The sequence below is a fragment of the Aotus nancymaae genome, unplaced genomic scaffold, assembly GCF_030222135.1.
Source record: "Aotus nancymaae isolate 86718 unplaced genomic scaffold, 86718_ANA_hifiasm-v0.15.2.pri h1tg000017l, whole genome shotgun sequence".
Taxonomy (NCBI): Eukaryota; Metazoa; Chordata; class Mammalia; order Primates; family Aotidae; genus Aotus; species Aotus nancymaae.
In genome coordinates, this window is record NW_026988429.1 from 240,023 (window position 1) to 261,393 (window position 21,371).

The window sequence follows — 21,371 nt, forward strand, 5'->3', positions numbered from 1 at the left end:
ATTAGAAAAGGGAAAGAGAAAATATATGTAGTTCTAGGACAAAAAGCAATTTAGAGCACAGCAAACTGGAGGCTTTTTCTGCCTTTAGAATAAGGATACTATAATGGAAGGATTAGGGAAACGTGATAGCTTTAGGAGCTCAGAATCCCAAGTGACCTCTTTACTCTCTGTCATACATCAGTATCTACTTCTCCTAAAAACCTAAACTCAGACTGGTACTATTTTTTTTTATTGCATTTTAGGTTTTGGGGTACATGTGAAGAACATGCAAGATTGTTGCATAGACTGGTACTATTAATACTGTAACTTAACTACATTGTTGGTTAAACAGGGTTTTTCTGGATTGTTCGTAGAAATACAATCATTCTAACAATTGGAAAATACATTTAGAACTCTCAACATCTAACTTTATTTTTTTTCTTGTTTTTATTTTTCATTGGCTAAACTCCTTCAAATCATAAACACCTAACTTAAAACAAATTATTAAACTATAACGTTTATAAGCCTGAACCTGACTTTAGTCTTACCATGTGCTCGTACCCGGCTTTCCTCTTCCTCTGTATTTCTGAGTATTTCTTTGGCGTGATTCAGGGAGGATTCACATTGCAGAAGGTTTTTTACATGGGCAGCCAATGAATCTACGCTGCTACTACCACCATCCTCACTCTCTGACACACCCTCTTCCTCTCTGCTATCTGTTATACTTGTCTTGGGTGAAACATATGGAAAGAAGTTTAGAAGAACATCGGAAACTGATTCCAAAGACTCTGGTAAATTACTGTCCCATGAGCAGGAACCATTTCCATCACTGGCATCACTACTTGAATCACTTTTTATGATAGTCATCACAGGGATAATCATTTTATTCCCAATGGTTCCACTACACCCTTCAGGTTCAGATCTCATTACAGAGTTGGCTGCTTGATACTGCCTCAGGGTTTCTTCTAACGCCATACTGGCTTTGTTCTCTGCTTCCTGTAGAGGGCTTCTAACTGTAGTTGAACTAAGAAACTCCCAATTTTCAATGCCTCTCTGACATTTCAAATTCGTCTGTGTGCCAATATCCTTCTGTATGCACCTGCTGCTTGGGCTTTCCTCTGTGAATGCCTGTCTCCGAAGCAATTCAACATTAGATAAATCAGTGGAAGAAGGTTCTTTGAAGCAAACCACCTTCTTAGATTGTATAAATGAAATATCACTAATATCTCTGAAAGGGGGAAGGGGAGCAGGAAAATTACATCGTTTCAGTGCTATGTTCTCTGCCTCCATCAAAAGTGTCCGAATTTCCTTAAGAGTTTTAGAACGATTTTCTGCATCCTGGATTTCTTCAGAGCCAACATCTCTAAAACCTGCAGATTCTGGTTTATTTATTACAACTCTGTCATCAGCCTGAGAATTTAAAAGCACATTATTTGAGCTAAAACTGGAGCCAGAAGAATCCAAATTATCTATTAGCCTTTGGACATGTTCTGAAATAAGCTTGTGCTTCTCACCATGTGAGTAAGTACCAGAGGGAACTGTTTGTAATCTAGTAATTGGATCAGCTTGCCCAAGAGCACTTGAGATCTTTAGAGCATCTTCAGTTAGGTGTCTATCTGGCAAATCCTTGTGATAGAAAATATCTGGTTTCTCTTGGTGTGAAAAGGAACTAAAAGGAGATGTTGGTAATACTGTTTTCTGGCCAGCTGCTCCAGGAATAGCTGAAACCTTCAGCACATCTTCAGTTACATATCTACCTGGCAATTCCCATGGACTGAAAATACTTGATTTCTCTCTGTGAAAATAAGAACTAGAGAGATGTATTGGTTTTCCAGTATTCACATCAGTTGGTTCAGGGACAGCTGAAATCTTTAGACCACCTTTACTTTCATCTTTATCTGGCAACTGCTGTTGAAATAAAACATCAGGCTTTACTCTTTGAGAATAGGAACTATGAAAAACTGTCAGTGATGGAGTCTTCTGGTCATCTGGTCCAATCACAGTTGAAATCTTGGACTTCTCTATTTGTGGGTAGGAACTAAGGGCAGTTGCTGGAAACTCGGTTTTCTGGTCATCTGGTACGTCTGCAGTTGGAATCTTGAGTTTCTCTGTATGTGAATGTGAACAGGAACTAGACAGTCTTATTGGTATCCCAGTCCTCTGCTCTGCTGGTATAGAAACACGTGAAACTTTCAGAGCCTCTTCTGTCAGATGACTGTCTGGCAACTCATACTGAGAGGAAACACTGGGCTTCTCTCCATATGAGTAGTAACTTGAAGATACTGTTGGTATGTCAGTCTTCTGGTCACCTTGTCCAGGAAGAACAAAAACATTTAAAGCTTCTTCAGTAACATCCGGCAACTCCTGCTGATGAAGAACACTGGACTTCTCTCCATTTGAGTAGGAACTAGAGGACAATATTTGTATCCCAGTCTTCTGGTCAGCAAGCCCAGGAACCTCTACTGCTTTCAAAGTTACTTCAGTAAGATCTGGCAACTCCTGCTGATAAGAAATGACAGACTGCTCTCTCTGCGGGTAGGAATTAGAGGACAGGATGTTTATCCCAGTCTTCTGGTCAGCTGCTTCAGAAACTCTTAACATTCCCAAAGCTGCTTCAGTGAAATGTGGCAACTCTTGCTGGTAAGAAATAATGGGCTTCTCTCTGTGTGAATACGAAGTAGAGGTTACTGCTGATACCCCAGTCTTCTGGTCAGCTGATCCAGGAACATCTGAAACTTTCAGAGCCTTTTCAGTTAGATGACTATCTGGCAACTCTTGGTAAGAAATATTAGGCTTCTCTGTATGTGAATAGTAAGAAGAGGTTACAGTAGATAACCCAGTCTGGTCAGCTGGACGAGGAACCACTGAAACTTTCAGAGCTTCTTTAGTTAGCTGACTGTCTCGCAGGGCCTGCTGGTAGAAGACAATGGGCTTCTCTCTATGTGAGTATAAACTAGAGGATACTGATGGTGTCCCAGTCTTCTGGGCATCTGCTCTAGGAACAGGTGGAACTTTCAGAGCTTCTTCAGATAAATGACTGTCTGACAGGGTCTGTTCGTAGAAAATGACAGGCTTCCCCCTATGTGAGTCGGTAATAGAATATACTGGTGGTGTCTCGGTCTTCTGGTCAGCTGGTCCAGGAGTGGCCGAAACTTTCACAGCCTCTTGATTTAGAGGACTGTCTGGCAGAGTCTGCTGGTAGAAAGTAATGGGCTTCTCTTCAAGTGCACTGGAAACTAAAGGTCCTCTTGGTATATCAGTCTTTTGTTCAGTAAGTCCAGAAACAACTGAAACTTTCAGAGCCTCTTCAGGTATGGGACCATCTGGAAAGGCTTGTTTGTAGATAATAATGGGCTTCTCTCCAAATGAGTAGGAAGGAGAGGTTATGGTTGGTATGCCGGTTGTGGGGTCAGCTGGTTCAGAAGCAGATGAAACTCTCAGAGCCTCTTCAGGTATTTGACTAACTAGCAATGGCGGTTGGTAGAAACTGCTAGGCTTCACTCTACGTTGTGAGTAAAAAGGAGAGGTTACGGTTGCTGTGCCAGTCGTCTGGTCAACTGGTCCAGGAGCAACTGAAACTTTTAGAGACTCTTCAGGTGGATGACCATCTGGAAAGGCCTGTTTATAGATAACAATGGGCTTCTCTCCAAATGAGTTGGAAGGAGAGGTTACAATTGGTGTGCCAGTCATCTGGTCAACTGGCCCAGGAGCAACTGAAACTTTCAAAACCTCTTCAGGTAGATGACTATGTGGCAAGACCTGTCGGTAGAAAACGCCAGGCTTCTCTGTGTGTGAGTAGAAAGGAGAGGGTAAAGTTGGTATCCTAATCTTCTGGTCAGCTTGTCCAGGAACCACTGAAACGTTCTTAGCCTCTTCAGTTGGAAGACTACTTGGCAACAACTGTTGGTAGAAAATTCTGGGCTCCTCTCTATGTTGTAAGTAGGAAGGAGAGGTTACAGTTGGTGTGCCAGTTGTCTGGTCAACTGGTTCAGGAGCAACTGAAATTTTCAGAGCCTCGTCAGTTGGATGACTACCTGGCAAGACCTGTTGGTAGAAAATACCAGGCTTCTCTGTGTGTGAGTAGGAAGGAGAGGTTGGAGTTGGTGTCCCAGTCTGGTCAGCTGGTCCAGGAACAGCTGAAACTTTCTGTGCCTCTTCAGCTATATGACCACCTGGCAAGGTCTGTTGATAGAAAATACCAGGCTTCTCTGTTTGTGAGTAGAAGGCAGAAAGTACTCTTGGTATCCAAGTCTTCTGGTCACCTGGTCCAGTAACAGCTGAAACGTTCCGAGCCTCTTCAGGTATATGAGTATCTGGCAAGGCCTGCTGGTGCAAAATGCTGGGCTTCTCTCTATGTTGTGAGTAGTAAGTTGAGGTTGGAGTTGGTGTGCCAGTCTTCAGGTCTGCTGGTCTAGGAGCTACGAAAATATTCAGAGCCTCTTTAGGCAGATGACTGTCTGGCAAGGTCTGTTGGTAGAAAATACCAGGCTTCTCTCTTTGTGAGTGGAAAACAGAAGGTACTGCTGGTGTGTCAGTTGTCTGGTCAGCTGGTCCAGGGACGGCCGAAACTTTCAGACCCTCTTCAGGTAGATGACTGTCTCGTAACACCTGTGGGTACAAAACACTAGGCTTCTCCCTCTGTGAGTAAGAACTAGACTGTACTGCTGGTATCTTAGTCTTCTGGTCAGCTAGTCCAGGGACAGTTGAAACTTTCAGAGCTTTTTCAGTTGGGTGACTATCTGGCAACTCCTGCTGAGAGAAAATACTGGGTTTCTCTCCAAGTGAGAAGAAACCTGAAGGTACCGTTGGTATCCCAGTCTTCTGGTCAGTCAGTCCAGGAATAGCTGACATTTTCAGAGATTCTCTATGTAGATCACTGTTTGGCAACTCTTGTTGGTAGAAAATACTAGATTTCTCTCTATGTGAGGGAGAATTAGAGGACACTGTTGGTGTCCCAGTCTTCTGGGCAGCTAATACAGAAACAGCTGAAACCTTCGGAGCTTCTTCCGGGAAAAGAATGTCTGGCAGGATCTGCTGGGCAAAAATAATGGGCGTCTGTCTTTGTGAGTAGAAACTAGATGGTGTTGAGGGTAAACCAGTCTTCTGATCATCTGGTCCAGGAACAATTGATACGTTCAGAGCCTCTTCAGTTAGATGACTATTGGGCAAGGTCTGCTGATAGAAAGCACCAGGCTTCTCTGCAAGTGAGGAGGATATAGAGGAAGTAGAGGTTACAGTTGATGCCCCAGTCTCTTCGTCAGCTGGTCCAGAAACAGCTGAAATTTTCAGAGCCTCTTTGGGTAGACGGCTGTCCAGCAAGGCCTGCTGGTAGAAAATAAGGAGCTTCTGTCTGTGTGAGTATGCGCTAGAGGGTACTGTTGGTAGGCCAGTCTTCTGGTCAGCTGGTCCAGAAACAGCTGAAACTTCCAGACCCTCTTCAGGTAGATGACTGTCTGCTAACACCTGTGTGTACAAAATACTAGGTTTTTCTCTCTGTGAGTAAGAACTAGACTGTACTGCAGATATCTCAGTCTTCTGGTCAGCTGGTCCAGGAGTGGCTGGATCTTTAAGAGTCTCTTCAGCTTGATGACTGTCTGGCAACTGTGGCTGGTAAAAAATACCAGGCTTCTCTCTATATGAGTAGGGAGTAGAGAGTACTGTTGCTGTCCCAGTCTTCTGGTCAGCTGGTCCAGACACTGCTGAAACTTTCGAAGCCTGATCAGTTAGATGACCATCTGTTAAAGTCTGTTGACAGAAAAAGAGGGGATTCTCTCCACGTGAGTGGGATGTAGAGGATACTGTAGCTATTCCAGTCTTCTGCTCCACTGGGCTAGGAGTAGCTGAAACTTTCAGAGGCTCTTCAGTTAAGTTACTCTCTGGTAACTCTCGTTGGTCGAAAACACCGGGCTTCTCTCTATGTGTAGAGGTTACAGTAGGTATTCCAGTCATCGGGTCAGCTGGTCCAGGAGTAGCTGAAACTTTCAAAGCCTCTTCAGTTAGATGACTGTCTGGCAAGCCCTGCTGGTAGAAAATACTGGGCTTCCCCCTATGTGAGTAGGAACTAGAGAGCACCGTCGGTGTCACAGTCTTCTGGTCAGCTGGTTCAGGAACAGCTGTGACTTTCAGAGTCTCTTCAGTTAGATGAGTATCCGCTAATGTCTTTTGGTTGAGAGTATCAGTGTGTTGACAAGTAGTAGTTTCTAGAGGAGAACTTACAGCCAACTGAGACAGGTCCTCAAGGGACGAGGACAAATGAGATCCAATGTCTGAATCAACAGGTGTGGTAGTGATACCTGATTTCAAGTTGGATTGAGTAACTTTAGCTATGCTTCCTTTAGAAGTGTCTCCTAAAAAAAAGAGATTTGTTAATATTGTATGAAATTTTCTATATGCTGAAAAAAGTAAAGCAAGCTTTGAACCTTTAAAAAGCTTCTAGAAATGAATCCTGAGGAAGCAGCCATCAAAGGAGACAAATATTTGCACACAAAGATGTTAATTAGAAAACTAAAGTAAAAATATTTTAAATCTTCAACAACAGAGTAATGGTTATAAACAATAGTATATCCACTTGATGGAACATTATGTGGATCTTAAAATTTGGCTTTTTAGAGAATTTTCAATGAGACAGGATAATGTTACTGGGTCTAGGATTTGATTCCACCCTACTTACAATCTGTTATTGTGTCTTGTATGCTGGCAGAAGACGCAGGTCCTCAGTGAGAGACAAAAGACTTTATTATCCCTGGTACAGCAAAGGATCATCGGCTTATTTTCACGGGTTCCTCTTGCCCTCAAGTCCCACAGGGGCAGTACAATATGGCCTAGAGGGATGCTATGCATGCAGTGAGTTTGACGGACCCTCCCAACGAATGTACCCTGTATAATATATATATTTAAGTACATAAAACTGAAAAAGACTCTAAAGGTTACTCTGAAGAGTTTGAACTTAATTCCATACGGCATGGCAAGTTGTTTAAAGTTTTGATAAGAACTGTACTGCAAAAATATGAATTCAAGATGAGAAGGGAATATAAAAATCTAGGCTGCACAACTGCACTAATACAATAATTCTAAATGAAAGCAGTTTTAAACAGCAGTGTAAAGTAAGTGACTGCAACAGAAATGACAGGATTTGACAAGCTGTCCCTTAATTTGTTCATTCAAAATATATGAATGCTTACCATGTGCCAGGCACTGTTCTAGATAAACAAGATACAGCAATAAACAAGCAGACAATAATCCCTACCTCACAGAGCTTATTTGTATTCTAGCAGGAGGAGGCTGACAATAAATTGGTAAAACATGTGTGTCAGATGGTGTTAAGATGGCTGATATATACGGCAAGCATCATCTATACTTTACACAGAGGGAAACTGAGTTGCAAAGATGACCACGCAACAATGCTTCTCAATGTGGGGATCTTGTTAACTTGCAGATTCTGACTCAGCAGGTCTGGGTGGGACCTGAAATTCTGCATTTCTAACAAGCCCGCCAGGGATGCCCAATGTTATTGGTTCTTAAACCACATTTTAAGTGCAAAGATACATAATTTTCCTAGAATTGTAGGTGGGTAAGTGACAAAAATTGGTACTTTAACCCTTGAACTCTAAATCCAAATTCTGAGCTCTTTCCACTACAACTGACGGGCTTTCTATAGCCACTGGCGAGCTTCAAAGGAGCTGAATATAGAATGAAATGGGTTGAGAAGTGAATTTTAAGGTAAAGAACTAGAAATATCAAGTATTCACTCTTCAAGAAAAGTAAAACATTTAAAAATGTAACATGCATTGTAACTTGAGAAGGAACATGGGTTACAAAATCTTTGTGAGGTTCTTGCCTGCTGGGTCTGAAGAAAAAAAGAAAAATTTTTGTGAGGAAACAAAACAGGCTCAAGAAGTTCATAAACCAAAACAGATTAACACAACAAAACCTTGTTTTTCCAAATGATTTCCTAATTTTTCAAAGTTTTTACATCCTTTTGACCATTACAAATTATTAGTGACACCATGAATGGAGACAAATGAGATAAATAGCTAAGGAGTTAAGATGTATAGCCCAGGTCCTTAAAAGATCCAGAGGTTTATATAAGATCCAGAGGTTTGTATATTAACCTCAGGGGTGAAGGAAAAGATTAGTAAAGAAAACTGGAAAAACAACTATAGGTTAAGTTGTTAAAAGCAGGAAGAGATGCATGATGTTAAAGAAGATATTATTGTCACTTCTATATAAAGTCAACGACATATATGTCAAACTGTCAAAAGAATGGTGATCACAAATCCATTAATTACGATTTTTAAAATATGTCTATGAAGTAAGGAGTTCATGATGAAAAAATGGTATGTTTTTAGAGGGCTTATTCTCTCAGCCCTGGGAAAGAAGAACACACTAAGTGTATTACAATATTACTACATACTGATCAAATCTTTGGAGATTCATTTTCAGAACTGGGGGTGAGCTGAAGAGGTAAGTTTCAACCAAGGAGAGGAAGAGAGCTGCCAGAAAACGACTATACTATACCAGTTGTATACTGGTGGGAACTGTATGCCTCTTAGAGATGAGATTAAGACTAACAAGCTGGATACAATTTGCTCAAGAACTCTTCTCCATACTAAAGTGCTTAGTGACATAGAAGGCTTCCTTAGGAGACAAAGACAGCACGGTTTTCTTTCCCCAAGTATATTCTGACATAAGAACAAGCAAGCCCTTTATTTCTCATAGACAAAATGAGGTACAAGTCCATACTTCCATTTTACATATAACTAAGAGCCTCTTACTACTAATCATTCCAAGTGAAATATTATGGATTATTAATACTAGCACACACGAATAAATTAGTATAGTTCTAATTTTGAGCCCTCTAATTCAGTCACTAAAAAGTCTGTAACAGAGACTGGGAAGGCAGTGGGGAAGATAGTTAATGGGTACAAAAATATAGTTAGAATAAATAAGCTCTATAATATGATACAGTACAACAGTGACTACAGTCAACAATTTTTTGTAACATTTTAAATTAACTAAAAGAGTACGACTGGAATTTTCACAACACAAAGAAATAATGAATGCTTGAGATGATAGATAATCCATTTACCTTGATGTGATTATTACACATTGTACATTTGTGTCAAAATATCTCATGTACCCCATAAATACATACACCTACTATGTATTCATAAAAATTAAAAATTAAAAAGTTTTTATAAAAATAAGTCTGGCAAAAGCACCTATTGTATGTACAGAGAAGTAGACTCAAATTCCTGTAGTTTTTTTTAAAAGACACCAGTGATATTTTAAATTGGTCTTTATCTTCATTGCTGTTATTCTTGATTTCTAATTAATTACTATATCATTTTGTAAGTTCCTAATTATTAATTATTGGTAACTAAATATCATAATTTTGTTATATTTGGTTAATCCCTCAGTAAACTGATAGATGCTTACCTCAACAATCATTATCTTAAACTATATTTTCTCATAAACTAAACACAAGCATATCACAGTTCAAACAGGAATTTTTTATACCCTTATTAGCACAGTAGATGTAAATATAACCCCTCCAAAGTTCCTGCATACTGATAATTCATTAACATTGTCCTTTTGATAAATGTATGTCATTTAAATAACTTGCAATACAATATCAAGTTAAATGTAATAAAATTGCTGAGTTTCAAAAGATAACACGGCACTGTTTTGTAACACAAAAATTACATATACAAGCTAATACTATGGCCTGTAATTTCATTCCTAATTTTGTTGTTGCTATCATTATTTTTCAATGTGAAAGTGGGAATTGTTAAGGTAAGTGCACGATAGACTCTTCCTCATTCCTAAGTGGGCAGGGGTTTCAAAAAGCTAATGAACTGCTGGTGTTGTAAAAAGTTCATGAACTCTGAACTCGAACATCAAATCCTAAACATTATTTCCTAATATAATAACCCTAGAAAAGTTATACCCCGGTCATAGTAACACCCAGTCATCAAATTACCCTAACAGGGGCACCCCCACTCAAAGAAGTTCCCTCTGGGACAGGAGGAAGATATAATTTCAGATCTTGCTTCTAGGCTGCTCATCTTTAAGGAAACCCTTGAAAGTCCTGCCCCAAATCAAAGTCCTCCCTTACTCTCAGCCACACTCAGGCTCCCTCCCTGCCCTGAGTAACTTGCATCTTCAAGGGAGAAGATACCCAACAAATAGCAACCTAAGGTAGTAAGGTTAAACCAAAGGCTGGGCTTCAATAAAAAGTATGGCAGGAAAACTAATAGATAAATCAATTAGGTTTAGAGGCAGGGAACATAAACTTCAATACCCACCAAACAACACAGAGATCAATAAAATAGTGATAAGACACTAATCCATAGGCCTTTATTACAACTGACACAGATATTCAATGAAATATGACATTTACTTTTATTTGATACACTTTCTTGGGAACTGATCCCTGCCAAAATACAAAGCCTACCATCTTATTCTACCCCTCCCCCAGTCTACCCAGGCACGTTAATTCATTTAATATTCATCAATTCATTAAGTCATTTGGCAGATATTTATTGAGTAGCTTTCATGGCCAGGTGCAAAAATAAATATATTAGCAAAGTCCTAGCTTTACCCTCAAAGAGCTTAAAGTCCTATGGGAGATAGAAACAAGTAAAAAAGCAATTACTAATTTCAGTGTGAGGGCAGTGATTAGGGAGGCTATTTACAGGATACTACAGTAACATATGTAAGAAATATCTGGCTCTTAAAGAGTCATGGAGAACAGTGAAAAACAGGAACATTTTCCTCAAAGACAGCTAAGCTCCGAATGAAAGGATAAAGACCAGAAGTTGGCCAAAGAAGAACACATAAAGAATAGGGAAGCATTTCAAGGACAGAAAATAGCATCTGTGAGATCGAGGAGACAAGAGGGTCTAGAATCATGAAGAAATGACAGTAGTTCAATATGAAAAAAGAGGCAAGTATAAGGCTGAGAAGGTAAGCAGGGACCTTTTACTACGTACTAAGGAGTTTAGACTTTACCCTGAGTTGTTAACAATGGAAAGCAAGAACTCCAAACTAGGAAGTGACATTATCAAGTCTGCCCTGTAAACACATTATTTTGGCTTAATACAGAAAATGAGTGGCAGAGAAGATGATCAGTTTTCCATTACCAATGCAGTAATTCAGAAAACAGAATGAGAGTCTAATAATCAGAATCAATGGGATTGAGTGATTGGACAGGGATGAGGTGAAAGAAGAATACAACTTTCTAGCTTGGCTAATAAGTAGACACTCATTCCAATGAGGAGAAACAGAGAATGAAAAGTAGGTCTAAAGAGATAATTGGTTCCATTTTTAAAGTTCTGACATTAAGATGCCTATGGAAAATCCAAATGAAGACATTTCATAGTAGTCAGATACAAACATTTGGAGTATGAGATGTATCTAGATAGAGTCCTACAATTGGAAGTCATCAGCCATATAAAATTACTGAAGCCCTGGGTGTGGATATTACCTAGGAAGAAGTTAAAATCCTTTCTTACACAAAACATTGTTTCCTACTATGTCACTACCTGATGCTGTAAACAAGCTGAGGCAGCCAGTACTGTACCACTAACTGATGAACTCTTCAGTTAGGAAACAATCATCAAGACTCTTTCATGCCTTTATTATGTGCCAAGATTTGGGTTAGGTACATAATAGATAAATTGGTGCCCTCTCTGAGAAACAGTTTGGATAAACTGATGGTGCAATATGTTTATGGTAAGGTTATAAAGGGATTGAAAACATGAAAAACAGAGAGAACAATATGGAATGAAGCAATCAAAATCTTGTTAGAGAAAGTGGGACTTCGGGCAAGTCACTTAATTTCTCTAAGTTTCATTTTGCTCAAGTAGCAAACAGAATAATAGCAGTGCCCATCATCGTAAGTCAGATACAAATATAAAAGAATATGGCATAATAATAATATGATAAATAACAGAATACATTGTCCATACCTAATCCAAAAATCTGAAATCCAAAATGCTCTCATGAGTATTTCTTTTGAATATGATATCAGTAGTCAGAGAGTTTCAGATTTTGGACCATTTTCGATTGTGGATTTTCAGATTAGGGATGCCTGACCTGTATTGTATTATATAATTCATATGTAATATATTATAATAATAAGATGTAAAATGCTTAGCAAAATGAACAAGCAGTAAATGTCAGCTATTATTAATAGTCCAGGATGGGGGCTGCAGATTTTAGAAAAGTTAGTAAAGTTTCATGGCATAGGTGTCCCACCTTCTGTGGTTTCAGATCCCTGAGTTTATTCAATATTGCCTGAGAAACATCTTTACCTTGCTTCTCATACCCTGATTACGGTAACCACATGGTTATTTCTACCAATAACCAAAGACAATAGCACATCTAAGTCAAGTTTTCAAAACTCCAGTTGTCTTCTGGTCCCTAACAAAATGACACAAACTTCCTTTTCCCTCCACTTTCCTAGAAACCAAAAGACAATCAAAAAAAGACTGAAAGGTAGAAGAGAGTGAAAGCCAGACTGGCTAAGCACCTCCAGACTGGGGGAACAACATGGCAGTAACTTCCTGAGATTTCTTTTTAACTCTCTGATATCTGAAAGCTGGACCCTGGAGAGGTCTGCTGTGTGGAACTAAGACCAGAAATAGGAATATTAATATAAATAGGAATACAGTGGGAAGGAGACGGGGAAGGAAGGAAGGAAGGAGGAAAGAAGTCCAAGAAAAGCCTGCTGTCTATGGCCCAAGGACCAAGAAACAAGCAGCCCAGCAGACTTAGCAGACAGTCCCATCTCCCCATGCCCCACTCCAACCCAGCAGCAACAGGTAGGCTTGTATCACCTGAACTATGATGCCAGCAGAAACCAAGCAGAATCCCAACAGGTTTGGCATCTCCCTGTCCTCCAGCCAGTAGCAAAAGGAGACCTAGGTCCACCATCTTCTAATTCTCCTGTGGTAAAAGGCAGCCCAGGTAGGTACTTTCCTTCCCCAGTGGCACTGGCAGAAAATGAATGGGAAGTCCACCAGCACTGAGAAATCCAGAGAGTAGGTCCAAGGAAATGTTCTCCATCCTAGGAGTCCAGCATCTTACCTAGATGCAGCAGGAGGCCTAGAAAAACATTTTTTGCCCCCATGAATGCCATCAGCAAGAATCAAGTGGGTGACCCACTGACACCAGCTGGTCCCAGGGCAGGTCCAGGGAAACGTTCTCTACTCTGTGGGTTAGTATCTCTCCTTTCCCGAACAGCAGCAGCAGACTTTGAGGAAGACCATTTCACCCACATAAGCAGCACCAACATTGAAGTACACCAAAAGCAACTCCTCTGAAAACTAAATTATCTTTGGGATCACAGCCACATAAGTAGGTCAGAACCTATATGGAAAATCTAAATAGAGCAACTGCCTGCTAAACGAAGATTATAAATAGGAATCAAAGTATCGTAATATCCAAAATGTCCAGAATATAATCAAAATTCATTTTTACCACCAAGAACCAGGAAAATCACAAATTCACTGAAAAAAGACAATCAACCCACAATCTGGCTGTGGTTGCTCACGCCTGTAATCCCAACACTTTGCGGGGCTGAAGTGGGTGGATCACTTAAGGTCGGGAGTTCAAGACCAGACTGGCCAACATGGTGAAACCCTATCACTAATAAAAATACAAAAAATTAGCTGGGCGTGATGGCACGCACCTATGATCACAGCTACTAGGGAGACTGAAGCACGAGAATTGCTTGAACCTGGGAGGTGGCAGTTGCAGTGAGCCAAGAGACAGCAAGCGCGAGAGCGAGAACAAGCAAGTGAGCGAGAGAGAGAGAGAGAGAGAGAGAACAATCAAATGATGCAAAAAAGATGAGTCAAATTCAAAGAAATAAAGGCTGAAAACGTCCCAAATCTGACCAGATATAAACTTATAGATTAAAGAAGATTAGTCAGCTCCAAACAGAATAAACCCAATGAAATCCATATCAAGGGCCAGGCACAGTGCTCACGCCTGTAATCCCAGCACTTTGGGAAGCCAAGGCAAGTAGATCACTTGAGGTCAGGAGTTCAAAACCAGCCTGGCCAACATGGTGAAACCCTGTCTCTACTAAAAATACAAAACAATTAGCCAGGCGTGGTGGCACACACCTGTAATCCCAGCTCCTTGGGAGGCTGAGGCAGGAGAACTACTTGAACCCAGGAGGTGGAGGTTGCAGTGAGCCGAGATGGCGCCACTGCACTCTAGCCTGGGTGACACAGCATGACTCCATCTTAAAAAAAAAGAAAAGAAAAAAGAAAGAAATACATACCAAGACACAACACAATCACATGCCTACAAAACTTGTAACTGTCTACTGGTATCAAATTTTTACCACTGTATATGAGGTTCTAAAAGCTAAAGACAAAGAGGAATCTTGAAAGCAGAGGGAATAATGCCCTACCCATAAAGGAACATCAAATTGAATGACAGCTGATCTCCCACCTGGACATATGGGGGCCAGAAGGATGTGGCACAACATTTTGTAAGTGCTGAAAGAAAAGAACTATAAAGCATGAATTCTATCTGGTTCAATTATCCTTCAGGAATTAATGGAAAATAAAGACATTTTCAAGTGAAGAAAACTAATAGAATTTGTCACAAACCAACCCACCCTCAAAGAATGGCGCATTCTACAAACACAAAGGAAATAGCAGGAAATGTCTTGAAAATTTATGAAAAAAAGAACAGAATGGGTAAAAATAAAGGTAAATATAAAATACTATCATTCTTTTGATGAGTCTCTAAATCATATTTGATGACTGAAGTAAAAATTGTAATTCCACGTGCTGTGATGCTCAGTGTATGTAAAGGAAATATTTAAATAACTGTATTTTTTAAATGAAGAGGGTAAAGTGAACTAATAATACTTCACTTACAGTGGTTAAAATTTGATACCAGTAGACTGTTATAAGTTATGTATGTGTACTGTAATGCCTAGAGCAACCACTAAGAAAACTATACAAAGTAACATACTCAAAATACTCTAAATAAAGTGAAATTCTAAACCATGTTCATGTAACCCATAATAAGGAAAGACAAGAGAAACAAGAATAAAGTGAAAATAAATAATAAAATTGCAGACTTAGGGTGTAATAGATCAGTATCAGCTTTAGGTATAAACTGTCTAAATAAACAAACAAAAATAGTGGATTTTCTTTAATGACCCAATTATATAATGTCTACAAAAAATTCACTTCAAAAATAATGACATAGGAAGGTTGAAAGTGAAAGACTGATAAAGAGGCCAGGTATGGTGGCTAATGCCTATAATCCCAGCACTTTGTAGAGTCAAGAGGGGAGGATCAGGCTTTGAAGGGCCAGGAGCTGAAAAACAGCCTGGGCAACATAGGAAGATCCTGTCTCTACAAAAAAAAAAAAAAAAAGAAAAAAATTAGCTGGGCATGGTGGTGTGCAACTATAGTCCTAGCTACTCAGAGGGTGAGACAGAAGGATTGCTTAAGCCCAGGAGTTCAAGACTGCAGTGAGCTATGATCATATCACTGTACTTCAGCCTGGGCAACAGAGTGAGACCTTGTCTCTTTAAAAAAAAGAAGAAGAAAGAAGAGGAGGAGGAAGAGGAAGAAGAAAAAGAGGAGGAGGAGAAGAAAAAGAACTATTCTGTAGGAGAAGCTATATAAGATAATCTTCAGACCAAAGAAAATTACTAGGGACAAAGAGGAATCTTTCATAATGATAAAGGATCTATCCACCAAGAAGATGTAGCAATGCTAAGTGGACATGCAACAAAATCCAGTGTGATACTGGTAAAGGCACTAAGAAATGGGAATGGAAACTGAAGGGGTAAGAACTAAATCAGAATAAGAATTTAAACAAAATATCTGTCCTTTTTGATATTTCCTATTGGCCTCTTTCTGCTATTGCATTCCATGAGGTTCTGTCCTTGACATTTCGCTTTTCTCTCTACCCATGCTGCCTCAGAAAGCTTAACTACTTTTATGGCATAATTTTAATCATGAATTATTTAAGATCTTCCAAATTTGTATTTTCCATTTCCCATTTGTTCAACTGGCTTTGAAGACACTTCAAACCAAATGATCTCCTGACAAATCAAACTCAGTAGGTCCAAAACTAAATTGACTACCCTAGTTTCTAATGGTGTCACCAATTCTTTTTCAATAATCCAGATCCAAACCTGTTTTCAATTCATCCTGCAATATAAACTCTGCAAATTCTGTTAAGTGTAGCCACTTTACCCGATATGCAAATTATCTTGACTCATACTTTGAACCCAATTTGAAAAGAAGCTCGGCAGTCACTTTCTGCTTGTTATGACATAGGACCCAGAGGTTTGCCAATAAAAAAATAAGAAGTCAGGGCAACTAATATGAAGCGACCATTTCAATACAATATGAATCAAACATGGACATAAATATTTCTTTCATTTGCCTCCTCTTCACCCTATTGATGAGGAAGGGATTCCTGCCTGATGGTTCTGGATTGGCTAAATACAACACTGGACAGATAAGACTGACAGCAGTTTATTAGTCACATATACTCACAGCCTGGGGAAGAAAGACACCAGGCCATGCAGGGCCACACAGGGGTTGTACATGGTAACAAAATGAGTAAGCAGGAACTATAAGAGGTAGGCTGGTAGTACCAAGAAAAAAGGGTAATTTCTGATTTCTGTAGGAGGATGTGACTAATTGTTTGACTAATTTCACAGGTTGGCATGGGACTGAAACCCATTAGGTTGAGTACCAGGTAGAATACAGTTGGTCTTGTTGATAATAAGAACTGGCTGTATAGGAAGCCTCTCCCACTGACTGGAGGGTATATCTGGTAAGAGCAGGTAAACTTGTGGTTAGGCCTTTTGAGGACCTCGTAGTTTCAGATGTCAAGACTGCACATAATAATAAATCTTAACGTCAGGCCATACACCACAATACTATTCTGAGTGATAACTGAGGAGCTCAGGATCTTACTGGTAGAAATGAGATGTATCATTTTAACCAACACTTAAAATGGTAAAACTCGATACATAAGGTAACAAGGCAGAACAGAAGGGATGTCATGGGAGAAAGGCTGCACAAGAAAGAATACAAGAAGCAACCTATCTCCACCCAGTCCCCACTTATAGAGTGGAAGATGTATCCCAAGTTAAGAATACTAAGCTCTAATCGCCCCTACCCCAGCTCACTTGTAGGTGGAGTGAGGGTCCACTCCAGGAGAGGCAATCTAAGAAGAACACGAATTAACTAGTACCCCATTCAGTACCAGGATCACAGAAGGGGTGTATTAGTCAAGAGAAGTAGGCGAATGAAACCTGCCCCCAGATGTAAAGCAGTGCTGTGAAGCTTCTGCCCAGGAGAGGCGAGTCATAAGAACAGAGAGCTCCACGCATCTCCATAAGGGGAATGACTTTATTTGAAACAGAGCATGAAAAACTATAATTCATCATATCCGTTCCTCAGTGTCAGGAGGAAAAAAAAAAAATCAGGGATTCTATACAGGCTGACAACATTATAAAATCATTATTACTAACCTAATCTGACTTCCCAGACTTACCTACCAATCCTTCTGCTTTCCCTTTGTCAGCTCCATCTCGTATTCACTTCATTACAAACTATAAGTCTTCACCAAGCCACTCTCCTCAAAGCCTCTAACTCACCTCCACCACTACTCACCTCCCTCAGCAGATAATCTTGCTTTTACCTCAAAATTCATTCCTCTCAATTTCCTCTCTACAAACTTATTTGCATCCACTCTTGCCATCTTGAGATCAATCAATTCCTTTTTCCCTTCAAGTCACACAAAGGAATAAACAGATTCTAACATCAGGCTCCTCCATATAATTCAGTTCTAATTACTGTCATGTAGAATGTGATGAAAAACCAAATGATTCCTCTAATAAAAGATTAGGGGATCTGTGATGGTCTGAATGTTTGTGCCCCCCTTGAAAAGTATAGATTGAAATCCTAATGCCCAAGGTGATGAAATTAGGAGGTAGGGCTTTTGGGAGGTAACTAGATCATGAGGACAGAGACCTCATGTTTGGGATTAGTGCCCATTACAAAAATGACTCCAGAGAGATCCCTTTCCCCTTCCACCATGAGAGGACACAGAGGAACGTGTCATATCTGACAAACAGGCCCTCACAAGACACTGATTTTGCCAGCACTTGATCTTGGAATTCCCAGCCTCTAGAACTGCAAGAAACAAATTTCAGCTGTTTATAAGCCACACTTAAGGTATTAAGGTATTTTTGTAATAGCAGTCTGAGGAGACTAAGACAGGATTTATAAACACATCTAATCTGAAGCATTATTATTACAGATATTAAAAAATAAAAAATTAGACCTAACAAGGTCTAATTTTTCACAAGGTAGCCATGAGGGGAACATTTACTATCTCCTTTTTCTACATACCTGCTAAATGTTTAGGAGTCTTTGACACAGTGTCAGGAGACATCCTCAACATTCTGAGGTCTGAAGAGTGATATTCCGACTCTCTTGTTGGCTTATGTGGAACAAATGAAGGCAATAAAAATGAAAAAGACTCATTAATGCCCAGATTAGAATGACCCACCTATGAAGAAATGAAAAAAATGAGGCATTAATTTCAAACTTCATCTGCTAAAAATAACCCCTCATTTTTATAAAGATGAATACTAAGCAGTTATACTAGTTACTTAAGATCATAATCTCAAACCTTCTGAATTCATATATAGGTCATACCTTGTTGGGTCAACTCTCAGAAGACTCTAAATCATCCTGAGGGCTTAGAAATCTGTCTATATAAATATTATAGACAGTATGTCTAGAAGTGCTCTGTTACTCAGAAGTTTGCTCCTTATGAACATTGGAGAATTTGAACCATGGTATTATTCTTGAGAAGCTCAGGTATTTTTTTTAAGGTAGAGAGGTGCACTATGGGCAAGAAAGAGTAAGAAGGAAAAAGAAAACAAATATTTTCTAGAAACTCACAAATGTTTAGAAGAAAAATGAGAGCATCAAAGAACTATAACTGTGATCAGTTACCAACAAGCATAAGTCCTCAAATTTCTTGAAACAAAAGTAGTGGAGACTATAAATTGGCAGTGAAGTAGAGGTTAACTGCTCAAAAAAAAAAGTTCCTAATCTTTCATCAGGTCACAAGTCCTTACTAAAAAGGAAATTAGAAACCATTATTGGTGACATTAATATCTAAACATGTATAACTTTTCATCAAATTCACAGTACACCCACACGTAAAAATATATATCATTTTTAGGTATCTTTATTTTCCTAAAAAGATTATTTCGGTCATATCTTCTCAGGATGAAGTCTAAAAATGCAAATAAACATGAATTCTTCTATCCTCTTTCATCAATTTTTCATTGCGTAGTAATAAACACTCTTAGGAAGTCAGCAGAGTGTGGAAATGAACATTCTACATCTACATCAACTGCCCAAATAGGTTTCTCTACACCAGTATTTTTAAACTGGTAGAGATTTTATACCCACCAAGGGACATTTGACAATGTCTGAAAACATTTTTTGCTGTCATAACTTGTGTTGGGAAGGCCTCTATTCACTAAATATTCACTAATATTTAGTGAATAGAGACCAGGGATGGATGCTACATAACATCTTACAATATGCAGGAAACACACCTCCCACCATAACAAAGATTTACCCAACTCAAATGATAATGGTACTAAGAAGCCCTGCTTTCCCATAGCACAAAGTTCTTGGTTTTCAATTACCTCACTCCTACAGGAAACTTTTCTGAAGCACAGCTTATATGTATACACATATATACATACACATACATATACGTAAATATATGCATATATAATATACAGTCATCCATCACTTAATGACGCGGATATGTTCTGAGAAATGTGCTGTTAGACAATTTTGTTGTTGTACAAATATCACAAAGTGACTTACACAAACCTAGATGGTGTAGCCTACTGCTTCCAGGCTAGAAAACTATCAGCATACTACTGTTCTAAATACTGTGGGCAACTGTAACACAATGGTAAGTATTTGTGTATCTAAACATAGGAAGGGTACAGTAAAAATACAGTATTTTAATCTTATAGGACTACCATCATATATGCAGTCTGTCATTGACTGAAATATGTGGCATGACCATATATAATACATAGATGCTTGTGAGTGTGTATTTATAGTAGCTTTTTTTCTACAGTTTTCAAACACAGAAATAAAGAAAAATTTTTATTACAATCTTGACGTCAAAAAAAATTCATTATGTCAAAGTTTCAAAATATAGAACTATTAGAGCAGGTAATACAAAAGAAAATGTAAAATGAAAAGTATGAGAAGTATTTATTTAAGAAACCAGCAGATCTTCATTGCTAACTGAAAATGGGAAGAACCAGGAGAAAAAGAAATCAAGATTAGTTTATCTTCCCAATGTTTAATCAGCAACAAAGAAAGAATGAAGATGACCAAGAAACCAGAAAAATATTAATATCTCTCATAAAAACTCAGGAACTGTACAAGTCAGTCTAATTTTAGGAAAAATATGAGTTATTTCGCTATAGGCAAGTTGAATTTGGGGTGATGACAATGTTCACAAGAAAACTTCATGTAAAATAAATTAGATATATATTAGGGTATAAAAACAGAGGTGATAATCATTCACACAGAGATAGGCAACTAGGTCTCCAAAGGTAGAGGGGGCATGAAGGGGACAGAAAAGAAATTTAAGGCTTAAACCTTAAATAATTTTTAGAGTTAAATGGCCAAAACAAGAGGTACTAAAATAGCATATTAGGCCAGGCGCAGTGGCTCACACCTGTAATCCCCACACTTTGGGAGGCCAAGGTTGGTGGATCACCTGACGTCAGGAGTTCAAGACCAGCCTGGCCAACATGGTGGAACCCCGTCTCTACTAAAAATACAAAAAACTAGCCAGGCATGGTGGAAGGCACCTGTAAACCCAGCTACTCAGGAGGCTGAAGCAGGGGAATTGCTTGGACCCACGAGGTGGAGGTTGCAGTAAGCTGAGATCATGCCATTGCATGCCAGCCTAGACAACAAGAGTGAAACTCTGTCTCAAAAAAAAAAAAAAAGCATATTAATTGTGTGCTGCTAACAAGAACAAGAAGAAAGAAATACAAAATTACAGAAAGTAGGAAACCACCAGAGATTTTAGTAGTCTAGATTTAGTAAAGTGAAGAGAACTAACAACAAGGCACTATATAAATGCTATATAACTTGCCCCATTTAATACTACAATGTATGAGGTTGAATTTTACTATTCATATTTCCTTATGCAGATCAAGAAAGTGATCCTCCAAAGTCATTTGCTCAAAATACAAGGCTAACAAAGTAACTGAACTGAATTTTGACTGCAAATCTCTATGTTCTTTTCACAGTTCCCAGCTGCCT

General features: G+C 39.1%; 1 protein-coding gene across 12 annotated transcripts in view; it reads right to left on the reverse strand.

Moving 5' to 3' along the window:
* Nucleotides 1-21,371, reverse strand: part of LOC135275608 (centrosome-associated protein ALMS1-like) — a 271,819-nt gene that overhangs the window by 196,590 nt on the left and 53,858 nt on the right. For all 12 annotated transcript variants that reach the window (XR_010343217.1, XR_010343218.1, XR_010343219.1 and 9 more), the window contains 2 exons: nt 18,396-18,486; nt 528-6,326 (listed from right to left, as the gene is read on the reverse strand). Coding sequence is in view for 8 of the 12 variants with exons in the window: in XM_064377819.1 (XP_064233889.1) it covers nt 528-6,326; nt 18,396-18,486 (5,890 nt within the window). In the remaining 4 variants the exon portion in view is untranslated. The remainder of the gene's footprint in view (nt 1-527; nt 6,327-18,395; nt 18,487-21,371) is intronic.